Here is a 12998-nt window from a genome sequence, read left to right on the forward strand (position 1 = left end):
TCGCGGACAGCCTCAGCTCCTTAGGCCCTTTGCAGCTTAGAACTTGTTTCCAATAAAGAATATAAAATAGGGCCGATGGCGTAGCTCGGAGGTAAAATGCCCCTGGGCTCCATCCCAAATAGCAAAATTAAGTAAGTAAAACAGGAGCCGGGCGTGGTCGCGCGCTTGTATACAACTGGCCGCCACTGCGCCTGTAGGAGTCAGTCTTCCTGTGGGCGAGGCGGGGCGGGCGTCCAGGTCCACCAAGGGTCGCCGGGCGTGAGCGGCCCCTGCACAAGGTCTCCCAGGAGCAGGGGGCCCCTGGCCTCCGGGCGCCTCTGCGCGGCTGTCCTGTCCTCTGGGCCCAGCGCGGTGCCGCCCGGGGCCAGCTCCGTCTTCTCGTCCTGAGGCTCGGCCCCCTCGCCTTTGTCCGGAGATGACAGCTCCGTCTTCTCCTCCTGAGGCTCGGCCCGAGATATCTCCACCAACAGGGGCTCCCGCACGGACACCTCCTCCGGGAAGTCCACCGGGGCGCTCCACTGCCAGGCCTGGAAGGGAGGCGGGGGCGCAGCCTGAATTTGAGAATTCAGCCCTGAGAACGTTCTGGGTGCGCCCTGTCTCCTGACCCTCTTTTTTTTTTTTTTTTTTTGTGGTACTGGGGGTGGAACCTCTTTCTACCTCCCGGCTATGCTCCCAGACCTATTTTATTTGGAAACAGGGTCTCACTGAGTTGCCGAGAGCCTCACTAAGTAGCTGAGGCTGGCTTCGAACCCGTGCGATCCTCCTCTCCGCCTCCCAAGCGCGGGGATGACAAGCTCGCGCTCTTTCTGCCCCTCTGAAGACTAGCACCTCCCTTTCTCCTAGGTGGTCGGCACAGCAGTGGCCCCGCCCTGTCTAGCAACGGACACGTGACGGGGCACAGCCAATCAGAGCACTCCAGCCCCCTGATCCCAGCCATAGGCTGAGGGACAAGCACGTGATCCGAGCGGACCAATCAGTGCGGGCCCTGGGACTTTGGCTGAAGTTAGAGGGACGGCCACGCGCGCCCCGGGGAGGCTGAGCTGCCCCGGCCAGGACCCCGCCGGAAGGGGGCCGGCGGGGAGAGACCCCGCCCGGCTGAGCCCTGCCGAGGCCCACCCCTTTCCTTAAAGCAGCTGTGAGTTGTTTCTGCTGCTTCGAAATGACCTGCGGAAGATTCCTCCCCGGGCTGCTGCCCGCCATTGCGAAATGGGAGAGAGGTTTGGAGCACTGGCTCCGGAGTCCTGCCTCGGCCGGCTGGGGATTGAAAGGAGCCGGGTAGCTCAGCAGAGCCCCGGGCGCCCATGACAGGGGGCTGAAGGCCTACCTGCTTCTCCTGGCCGCCCAGGAGCTCCGCGGCGGTGCTGACTCGGGGCGTGGGCAGCGGGGGGCACAGGTGCCGCGCGGCCCTGCGGGGAGGACACGCATGGCCGCCCTTCCGCCCCCTTCCCTTTACGGTCTTCTGACTTCTTCCTCATCGCGCTTGGCTTATGAAGGATGCGAGGGTGTGCATGGGGTAGGGGGGCGTCCTACACACTCGAGTCCACATCCCACCTCTGCCCCCACGACGGGGTCAATCCCGGGCCCCGGGCCTCAGTTTCCCCATCTGTACAATGGGCACCGCCACGTACCTCCCGGGAGTGGAGGGTTATTACTGTTTCTGTAGCGACCGCGGATCGTGGGAGGGGGACACGGCAAGTTACCTGTGCAGGCCGAGGTACCCGAGCGCGCCCAGGACCAGGATGCCCAGGAAGCTCCCCAGGGAGGCCAAGGGGGTGGACAGGTCCGAAGTCTGCGCCTCTGGGGTGAAAGAGGGAGGGGCAGAGACAGAGACGGGGACCCTCCCTGGACCCGCCGTTGAGCCTCCGCAGGGGCCCCTGGGGGCTTCAGGCTCCCTAATTGGTGATGTCTTATTGGAGGGGGTTGGGGGCGGGAGCAAGGCGGGAGAGGAGGCTGGAGAGGGAGGCCGGGCTGAGGGCAAGGGAGGGGGCCCGAGGGAGGAGGAAGGCAGGCTCACCGAGACTGAAGCGCTGGGGCTGGCTCCAGGCGCCCCGCAGCCACGCGGTGTCCGCCCGCACCTGCACCGAGTACGCCGCGCCGGCGCGCAGGCCCCGGAGCGCGAGCCCCGTGCTGGCCGGCCTCACCCGCCACTCTGCGGGAGCAGCGGGGCGCGGCGTGGGTGCCGGGGTGCGGGCCACTCCCGCCCTCCCTCCCGCAGGGTCTGCTACGACCTGGCCTCGTTGGGTACTGGGGATAGAACCCAGCCCCTCCCCCAGGCACTGGGAATGGAACCCAGAGACATCTAGCCCGGAGCTGCACCCCCAGCCTATTTTTTATTCTATATTTTGAAACAGGGCCTCGCTAAGTAGCTGAGGCTGGCCACAAACTCTGACCGTCCAGTCGCAGCCTCCCGAATGCTGGGATTACAGATGTGCCCCACCACGCCCGGCCAGTGTCAATGGTGAGAAGACCAAAACCCAGAGAGGGTGAGCACCGCGCCCAGGGTCACACAGCAAGCCGGAGGGGCCGGCGTACCTGTGGCCTGCCTGCTGACCTCCTCCTGGCAGCGCACCACGTACTCCGACAGGACCCCGGGGCAGGCGCGCAGCGGCGAGGGCGCCCAGTCCACGGCGGCGGAGTCCTGGCCCTGCTTCTGTACCTGGACGTGCTGCGGGGCTCCGGCCAGCGAGGCTGAGATGCACCCGGTGGCATCATCAGCCCGGAGCGGCCACAGGGCCACCGGCCACGCCCTCCAGGAGCCTCAGGCCTCCGCTGGCTCGGGCCTCCCCGAGCCCACCCCAGGGGGTCGACCCTGCAGCGATGGCCACGCACCATTGCCCCCAAAGTAGTAGGTGGTCAGGACCGTCGACCACGAGGTGGGCTTCTCCGGGTGCTCCGAGGCGAACACCGTGATCCGGTAACAGTCCTCCTGCCCGAGTGCCCCAGATGCGTGGCTCCAGCTGTAGGTCGCTGGAAGGTCAAGCAAGGGCCAGGCCGCTAGCTCCCCCCCCCCCCCCCGGGATCCCTCCTGCACCTCTGCAGGCTGGCCCCCTCTGCGGGGCTCTCCCAGAAGACTCCTACTCATGCGGCGAAGTCCTTGTCCCCGTGCCCACTCCCACAGCCCCTGGACCCTATGCACCCCTGGGGATGGAACCCAGGGGCATTTGACCTCCGAGCTGCACTCCCACCCTATTTTTTATTCTTTATTTTGAAACCGGGTTTCACTGAGCTGCAGAGGGCCTAAGAGCTGAGGCTGTCTGCGAACCGGGGTCCTCCGGTCTCAGCCTCCCGAATGCTGGGATTACAAGCGTGCGCCACCGCGTCCTGCTCACTCCTCCACTCTTCCCGTCAACGCCGACCCAGCCTCACTCCACCGGGTGGGTTCTGTACCCGGCTCCGCTCCCTGAGGCTGGGAACCCCTAGAGAACCAGGCTGAGCCTGGCATGGTGGCCCGCACCTGCCATCCCAATACTCGGGAGGCTGAGGAGTCCACAGGTTGGAGGCCAGCCTTAGCAGTTTATCAAGTCCCTGAGTAACTTAGCAAGACCCTGTTTCAGGGGGGGGGGGGGGCGTGGCGGCCCACGCTTGTAATCCCCGGGCTGGGGAGGCGGAGACAGGAGGATCGCCCTGGCTTAAGAGACCCTGTTTCCAAATAAAAAATATATATTAAAAAATAGGTCTGGGAGTGTAGCCCGGAGGTAGAAGGGTTTCCAGGAACCCCAGTACCACCTAAATAAATAAATAAATAAATAAATAAATAAATAAATAATAATAATGAAAGGTTGGGCTGTGGCTCAGAAGTAGAATGTCCTGGGGTCCCGCCCCAGTGGGAGAGCCAGGCGGCAGGCAGAGGCCGGGCGGGCGGGAGCCGGAGCCCCCGCGTCCCGGGTCTCATTAACTTGCGGCCAGCGTCCTGCTCCACCTCGCCACCTCTCCTGGCGCAGGCAAACATCCCCCGACACCTGGAGGTGCCCGGGCTGGGCGGGCCGGGGGGCTCCGGACGCCGCCGCCCACCTCTGTGCTGGGGTCCGAGCCCTCCCCGGGCCGCGCGGGAGGGGCCACGTACCCAGCCCGGCGGGGCTGGCGCCCTGGACTCTCAGGGCGCAGCTGGTCAGGTTCCCGCGGGGCCCCCGCAGCTGCCACTCAACGCAGTAGGTGGTGCCCGGCGCCCGGGCGGCCCAGCGCAGGGTGGTCTCCGCGTCTCCCACGCTGATGTTCGGGGCGGCGGCTGGAACGAGACCCGGCGTCGGGCAGGGGCCGGGCAGGGCGTCCGCCTCGGCCCAGGCGGGGCCGGAGGGTCCCAGACCGCGGAGCCCTGGCCAGCTCCAGCCCAGCCAGCAGAGGGCGCCCGCGAGCCCGCGCCTCCCTGCCCCGCGGAGGCTGAGAGGAGGATCGCGAGCTTGAAGCCAGCCTCCGCCACTTAGGGAGGCCCTGTTTCCAAGTCAAAAATAAGATAGGAGCCGGGCGTGATGGCGCACCCTTGTAATCCCAGCATTTGGGAGGCTGAGACAGGAGGATCGCGGTTAGGGAACAGCCTCGGCTACTTTAGTGAGGCCCTTTGCAGCTCAGTGAGACCCTGTTTCCAAATAAAGAATAAAAAATAGAGCTGTAGGTGTAGTTGGAGGTAAAATGGCACTGGCTTCCATCCCAAGTACTGCAAAAATTAAAAAATTAAAATAGGAAGCCGGGCGTGGTGACACACACTTGTAATCCCAGCGCTTGGGAGGCAGAGACAGGAGGATGGCACAGGTTCAAAGCCAGCCTCAGCTACTTAGTGAGGCTCTCAGCAACTTAGTGAGACCCTGTTTCCAAATAAAATATAAAATGGGTCTGGGAGTATAGCCCGGAGGTAGAAGGCCTCTGGGTTCCACCCCAGTACCACACCAAAAAAAAAAAAAAAAAAATAAATAAATAAATAAATAAATAAATAAATAAAATTTAAAATAGGGCTTGGAGGTAGAACACCCCTGGGTTCAATTTATTTTTTTTTATTTTTTTTTTTTTTTGTACTGGGGATGGAACCCAGGAGCATTCTACCTCTGAGCTACACTCCTAGTTCTATTTTTTATTCTCTATTTGGAAACAGGGTCTCACTGAGTTGCAAAGGGCCTCCTGAGTAGCCGAGGCTGTTCACAAACCACGATCCTCCGGTCTCAGCCTCCGGAAGGCTGGGATGACAAGCGTGCGCCACCACGCCCGGCTCCCCCAGCCCTGTTTTAATTTTACTTGGAAACAGGGTCTCACTGGGTCGGAGAGCCTCGGGACTTGCCGAGGCTGTCCTTGAACCTGCGGCCCTCGGCCTCGGCCTCCCTGTGCTGGCATGACAGCTGTTTGCCACCCGCCTGGCCCTGGGCTTCCTTTCCACTTTGAACCCGGGTCTCAGTTGCTGAGCGGGACACCAAGTCCCTGGGCTCCTGTCTCGCTCAGCCTCCCGAGGGCTCCATAATGGACCTTGCCCCTCCCGAGGCCCCGCCCCGGGCACCTGTGTGGTCGGCGGCGGGGACGTGCCAGGTCTGGTTGGGGCCCCAGCCAAAGCGACCGTGCGAGGCGACGACCACGTCGTAGGCGGCGCCCGAGAGGGAGAGGGGCTTCCCCAGGCGCAGGGTCCGCGGGGCCCGGGCCTGGCAGGGGCAGGAGCGCATGCGCAGCCGGACGGCGTAGGTCACCCGGGCGCCGGGCCCCCGGCAGCCCTGCGGGGCTGCGGGCTGCGGCGGCTGTGTGGGGGGAGAGAGCGCTGCAGGGCCTGGCGTGGCCGGGTGGACATCAGGGCACCCCCGTGCCGGAGCGAGCCGCAATCTATTTGGATGGATGGGCCCCAGGGGCATTCTACCTCTGAGTGACACCCCCAGCCCCTAGTTTTTAGTCTTTATTTTGAAACCGGGTCTCACTGAGTTGCGGAGGGCCTCGCTAAGTAGCTGAGGCTGTCCGCGAACCCCCTGTCTCACCCTCCCAAATTACAAGCGTGCACCACACACCGGCTATTTTGTATTTTGTGTGTGTGTATGTGTGTGTGTACATATATATATATATATATATATATATATATATATATGGTACTGCGGATGGAACCCTTTTACCTCCGGGCTATACTCCCAGACCTATTTTATATTTTATTTGGAAACAGGGTCTCTTAATCCAGCACGGCTGGCTTCGAACCTGCGCGATCCTCCGGTCTCCGCCTCCCAAGCGCCGGGATTACAAGCGTGCGCCACCACGCCCGGCCTATTTTGTATTTTTTAAACAATAAAACGCAGCCTGGAACCCAGCATGGCGGCGCGCGCCTGTCATTCCAGTACCTGGGAGGCGGGGACAGGAGGACGGCAGATTGAGGACAATTTAACGAGAACTTCGGCTACTTAGTGAGACTCTGCTTCAAAATAAAAAATCGAAATGGGGCCGGGGTGTCACCCAGAGGTACAGCCCCCCCCCCCCCGAGTTCAATTCCCAGTAGCACACGCACAGGGGAGCGCGCGCACACATAAGTAATAATATTAAAACGCGATGCTGGCAAAGCCGTAGGGAAGCCGGCGGCCTCAGCCCCTGGACATTAGTTTGGGGGGAGAAAATCAAAGCCTGGGTCCCGGGTCCCGCAGCCCTCCATGCCCCGCACCTGTCCAAGCAGGCTCAGCCGCCGCCGCCCGTCCTGGCGCAGGGGATCCACGGAGAGCTGCAGGCCCGGCTGCGGGAGGTCGGCTGCGGGAAGGAAGGAAGGAGGGCTGATGGGGGGCCCGCACCCCCGGTCGCCCCCGCCTGGTTTCTTGCCACCCCTTTCCTCTGAACACATCACTGGCACCAAGCCCTCCCCCGTTTCCCGGAGGCCAAGGTTGGGGGCGCAGGTGGTGCGGGAACCCGGGGCCTGAGGCTCCCGCCTGAATCAGCCCTAAGGCGGATGCAATGAAATCAGACAGCGAGAGCCCAGCCCTCTTTTTTTTTTCTTTTTTTTGGCCGTGCTGTGGGTGGAACCCAGGGCCTGGTACAAGCCAGGCGAGCGCTAACCACTGGGTGCACCCCCAGCCCTTTTTAATTTTGGGGGGGGGGTACTAGGGATGGACCCCAGGGGCATTCTATTTCTTAGCAACACCCCTAGCCCTGTTTTTTAATTCTTTGTTTTGAAACAGGGTCTCACTGAGTTGCAAAGGGCCTCACTGAGTAGTAGCTGAGGCTGTCTGCAAACCGAGATCCTCCCGTCTCAGCCTCCTGAATGCTGGGATTACAAGCGTGCACCACCAGGCCAGGCTTTAATTTTTATTTTGAGACAGACTCTGGCTAAGTTTCCCGCTCTGGCCTCCAGTCTGTGAGCCTCCTGCCTCAGCCTCCCCAGTGGAATCCTCTAGGATTTCCACCGTGGCCCACCGCAGCTGCCCCGCTTCCTGACTTCTGATCCCTGTCCCCGCTCCGGGGCCAGGCGCGCTCACCTGGGGGGACGCACACAGAGCCGCCCCAGTCACTCCAGGGACCTCCGGGCGCCCCTGACCGCAGCCTCCGCCTCCGAAACTGGAATTCCTGGGCCGCATCCATCTCCAGGGGACAGAGGCAGGACTCTGCAGAGAGGAAGGTCAGGCTGCGGGCTGCTGGCTTACCCAGGGCTTGGCGCAGGTTGCTTAGCTGCCGTGCACTTATTGAGTTCCAACTGTGTACAGAGCCATGTGCAGAGCCCTGGGGAACCGGAGGGACAAGCCTGGCCCCCTTCTTGGGGTCTCCAGTCTCACCCACCTCCCCCCTGACCCAGCTCTGAGTCCCAGCCCCGGTGCCCTTGAGGTGTGCCCTTGATAACGGAAGGAGTCCCCAGGGGCTGCATGCAGTCGGCGCTCAGGGCCTACAGGCAGCCGCCGCTACCCTGACTTTTCTCACCTCGGTCAGTATCCTCCTGAGGCCCGCAGTCTCCCTGCAGACAGACCGGATTTATATATTACTTTTATATTTTGGTGATGAAAATATTGGCAATGTAAGCCCATGGCGGCGCACGCTCGTCATCCCAGCATTCGGGAGGCTGAGACCGGAGGATCGCGGTTCGCGGACAGCCTCGGCGACTTGGTGAGGCCCTCTGCAACTCAGTGAGACCCGGTTTCAAAATAATGAATTATTTTAGAGGTAGAATGCCCTTGTAACACACACACACACACACACACACACACACACACACACACACACACACAATAGGGCTGGGAGTATAACTCAGAGGTAGAATGTCCATGGGTTCAATTCCCAGCACCACAAGAAAAAAAGAAAAAAAGCCCCTGCTGACCGCGCTGAGTTCCTGGCGCCCTGTGGGGCCCTAAACCTGCTCCTCGTCTCCTGGGGGAGGCCGAGGGCTCCAGGCAGACTGCGCTCAGGGCCTGGGCTCAAACACAGACGCCGCCATCTCAGGCCCACCTCAGGCCTGTTGGTCTGGGGGGAGATGAGGTTCCGGAGAGACAGGATATTTGGAGGGAAGATGCGGGAAAGCAGGGGCAGCCCACCCTCGGGGGGTGGGGGGGTTGCGGCCAGAACCGAGGGGCTGGGACAAAGCGCATCTGAGGGTTTGTTTTTTTGCGGATCTGGGGGTGGAACCCAGGGGCATTTGACCTCCGAGCTACACCCTCTGCCCTATTTTTTATTCTTTATTTTGAAACAGGGTCTCACTGAGTTGCAGAACCTCACTAAGTAGCTGAGGCTGGCGGTGAAGCTGCGATCCTCCTGTCTCGGCCTCCCAAGTGCCACCACGCCCGGCTCTGAGGTTCCTCGTATACCCAGATTTGGCCTGTCTGGGGAACCAGAGAGTGATAAAGGATGGATGAATGGATGGATGGGTGAATGGCTGGCTGGCTGGCTTCATACAAGTGGAAGCAACCGTGTGTGCAAAAGCAGGCGGCTGTGGACGCAGGGCCTGGGCAGAGAGAGAGGTGCCACTCAGACAGGGGGCAGAGGAAGCCCCAGACGGCCCGGAGGGGCTGAGGGTGAGGATGCCTTCCTGGGGGTGATGGGGAGCCATGGAGGGTGTGTGAGCGGGAGCAGTTGCAATCAGATCTGAGTGGTGGAAAGCCCTGAGGGGCTGGGCCCAGAGCTAGAGGTGTCACCCAGCTGGGGAAAGTGAGATGGTAAGAGTGACGGGGACCTGCGTCCACTCTCCACCAAGACTCCAACTTACCAATTCCCATGAGCTGCTGGCTGTCCGGCGCCGGAACTGCACCTCGGCAGAGTCCTCGGAGGTTTCCCACTCCATCCTCAGTTGCCCCGCGGACCTGGACACCCTGATATCTCCCAGAGGAGGGTTGTACTTAACTGGAAGCAGAGGTGGAGCTTGGGGAGGGAGCTGCCCCCACGGATGTGGCTTCACGTGTTCCCCCAATCCCAGAAAATCCGCCTGGCCTGACCCACGATAGGCAGCTCCCCGCATGGGTTTCCAGGACAGCCTTGCAGGTGACGCGCGCAGACGCCTGGCTTTCTGGGATCCGATTCAAGGGAGAGGACTTCTACAGAGTCCTCGTGAGTGAACGTATCTTTAAAATAGCCACACCCAAGCCGGGTGTAGGCTTGTCATCCCAGCACTCAGGAGGCTGAGACTGGAGGATCGTGGTTCGCGGACAGCCTCCTCTACTTAGCGAGGCCCTCTGCAACTCAGTGAGACCCTGTTTCCAAATAAAGACTAAAAAATAGGGCTGGGGGTGTCACTCAGAGGTAGAATGCCCCTGGGTTCCATCCCCAGTACTGAAAAAAAGAAAAGAAAAAGAGGAAGAAAGGAAGGGAGGAAGGAAGGAAGGAAGGAAGAAGAAAACCTTTAAAAAGTAAGATCCATGGCTGGCAGAGCTGTGCGGAGTGATTCTTCTGTACCTCACTGTTCAGAGGCCACTGAGTCTGGATTTCTTTGTGTGTGTGCTACTGGGGCGGAACCCAGGGGTTTTCTACCTCAGGCTCTACTCACAGACCTATCTTATATTTTATTTGGGAACAGGGTCTCACTCAGTAGCCGAGGCTGGCTTCGAACCTGCGCCATCCTCCTGTCTCCGCCTCCCAACCACGCCCAGCTGAGTCTACATTTCTAAAGAACTATTATAGAACTCGTTTTCTTTTCTTTTCTTTTTTTTTTTCTTTTTTGAAACAGGCCTCACTGAGTTGCGGAGGGCCTCCCTAAGTAGCTGAGGCTGTCCGCGAACCATGATCCTTCCGTCTGGCCTCCCGAAGGCTGGGATGACAAGCGTGCGCCATCACGCCCGGCTATTTTATTTTATCTTATGGGCACTGGGGATAGAACTCAAGGGCATTCTACCACACCCCTAGCCCTATTTTATTTTTTTAGTTTGAAGCAGGGTCTCACTATGTCGCCGAGAATCTCACTAAGTTGCTGAGGCTGGCCTCGAACCTGTGGTCTTCCTATCTCAGCCTCCCAAGTGCCGCCACCACATGGGGTCCCACTGGATTTTTTTTTTTTTTTTTTTTTTTTTGTGGTACTGGGGATGGAACCCAGAGGCCTTCTACCTCCGGGCTACACTCTCAGACCTATTTTATATTTTATTTGGAAACAGAGTCTCTTAAGCCAGCGCGGCTGGCTTCGAACCTGCGCGATCCTCCTGTCTCCGCCTCCCAAGCGCGGGGATGACGAGCGTGCGCCGCCACGCCCGGCTTGGATTTTTTTTTTTATGATGATTTATTAAGTTTCCTGCCCAAGGGGGAGCCTCAGTTGCCCGCCCCAGTCCCGGGCCTGGGCTGCAGCCGCCCACCACCCCATCCCACATCCCATGAGCGCGGCCGCGGCTCGGAACTCCCAGCAGGCCCTGCGGCACCGTGCGGACCCGAGAGGAGCCGCAGCCTAAGCGCCCAGCGAGGACGGGGGCTGGGGAGAAGGGGCGGGACGAGAACCGCGCTCACCCCAGCCGAAGAGCTGCAGCGCCACCTTGGGCGACTTCCCCGTCCGGTTCCCGGCGCGGGTCTCCACCCAGAGCGTGACGGTGGACAGCACGGGCAGCCCGTCCTGGTCCGAGAACTGCAGCCGCGTGGCCGCGCCCGCGCGCAGGTAGCAGCAGCGCCCGGAGCCCAGGCTGCGGGAGGAGCGAGGAGCGGCGCTGACCCGCCCGCCCCGCATCGCCCCGCATCTCTCCACGCCACCTCCCCTGCCCGGGGGTCTTGGGGAAGGGCTTAGAGGGACCCCGAAATCTCCCAGCAGGGGCTGCGGCAGAGGGACGAAAGACAGGATGGGTGGGTGGATGGATGGATGATGGATGGATGGATGGGTGGATGATGGATGATGGATGGATGATGGATGGATGGATGGGTGGATGATGGATGATGGATGGATGATGGATGGGTGGATAATGGATGGATGATGGATGGGTGGATGGACAGGTTGATGATGGATGGATGATGGATGGGTGGGTGGATGGGTTGATGATGGATGGATGATAGGTGATGGATGATGGATGGATGGATGGATGGATGATGAATGGGTTGATGATGGATGGATGATAGGTGATGGATAGATGGATGGATGGATGGATGGATGATGAATGGGTGGATGATGGATGATGGATGGGTGATGGATGGGTGATGGATGATGGATGGGTGATGGATGGGTGATGGATGATGGATGATGGATGGATGATGGATGGGTGGATGATGGATGATGGATGGGTGATGGATGGGTGATGGATGATGGATGGATGATGGATGGATGATGGATGGATGATGGATGGGTAGATGATGGATGATGGATGGATGATGGATGGGTGGATGATGGATGATGGATGGATGATGCATGGGTGATGGATGGGTGGATAATGGATGATGGATGGGTGGATGGACAGGTTGATGATGGATGGATGATGGATGGGTGGGTGGATGGGTTGATGATGGATGGATGATGGATGGATGATGGATGGGTAGATGATGGATGATGGATGGATGATGGATGGGTGGATGATGGATGATGGATGGATGATGCATGGGTGATGGATGGGTGGATAATGGATGATGGATGGGTGGATGGACAGGTTGATGATGGATGGATGATGGATGGGTGGGTGGATGGGTTGATGATGGATGGATGATGGATGGGTGGGTGGATGGGTTGATGATGGATGGATGATGGGTGATGGATGATGGATGGATGGATGGATGATGAATGGGTGGATGGGTAGACGGATGGATGGAGAGACAGGGGGTGGATGACAGGGACTAGAGGGACCATCATGGCCACCCTCCCTGGGACACCCACCCTCGCTGACCCCCACATTCCCAAACTCGTGTGTCAGACACGGAGGCCCTGCCCACGTGTCACTGCAGCAGCGTCGGCCTCTGAGAGCGGGAGCTGTGTGCAGGGGCAGGGGCAGAGCGGGCGAGGGGTGGGGACCAGGCGGGATCCTCACCAGCCCCTCAGGAAGTGGCTGGCCCCGGCCGCGGGGCCGTCATACCGCCAGGAGCACTCGTAGAGACCACCGGCGCCAGCTACACGATAGCAGCTCAGGTGGCTGGGGCCCGCGGCTGAGCCTGCAAGAGACCCCATGGGGGTAGACGGCCAGCATGACGGGGACCCGATGCCCCACGCACCCCAGGGGAACCAGAGGCCTCCAGAGCCACCTCCTGACCCCAGGCGAGGCCCCAGCCCCATCGCCCTCACCTCACTCGGGGTGAAGCCCCCAGGGCAGCCGGCTCCAGGCGGCCCCTGGTCTGGAACACCCCCAGCCCTATTTTTACTCTCTTTCTTTCTTCCTTCCTTCCTTCCTTCCTGTACTGGGGTATTCTTCCTCCGAAGTACAACCTCAGCTCTATTTTTTATTCTTTTTTTCTTTTTACAGTACTGGGGATGGAACCCAGGGGCATTCTACCTCTGAGCTGCACCCCCCAGCTCTATTCCTATTTTTTTTTTTTTTTCGGGCCTGGGGATGGAACCCAGGGGCATTTGACCTCCGAGCTACACAACCCTGCCTATATTTTATTCTTTATTTTGAAGCAGGGTCTCACTAAGTTGCAAAGGGCCTCACTAAGTAGCTGAGGCTGTCTGCAAACCGTGATCCTCCAGTCTCAGCCTC

General features: G+C 60.1%; 1 protein-coding gene across 1 annotated transcript; it reads right to left on the reverse strand.

Annotated features, from left to right (window-relative positions):
- Nucleotides 1-200: 200 nt before the first annotated feature.
- Nucleotides 201-12577, reverse strand: IL12RB1 (interleukin 12 receptor subunit beta 1; the record flags this gene model as incomplete). Its single annotated transcript, XM_080715434.1, has 16 exons — nucleotides 201-527; nucleotides 1325-1406; nucleotides 1701-1797; nucleotides 2015-2149; nucleotides 2533-2688; nucleotides 2830-2967; nucleotides 4064-4225; nucleotides 5480-5711; nucleotides 6608-6690; nucleotides 7413-7538; nucleotides 7711-7813; nucleotides 8371-8457; nucleotides 9125-9258; nucleotides 10843-11012; nucleotides 12336-12456; nucleotides 12517-12577. 16 exons carry the CDS (start codon nucleotides 12575-12577, stop codon nucleotides 201-203), a joined length of 2214 nt encoding a protein of 737 aa, XP_080571560.1.
- Nucleotides 12578-12998: the final 421 nt, after the last annotated feature.

Source organism: Muscardinus avellanarius (genome assembly GCF_963383645.1).
Source record: "Muscardinus avellanarius genome assembly, chromosome: 18".
NCBI classification, from domain to species: Eukaryota; Metazoa; Chordata; class Mammalia; order Rodentia; family Gliridae; genus Muscardinus; species Muscardinus avellanarius.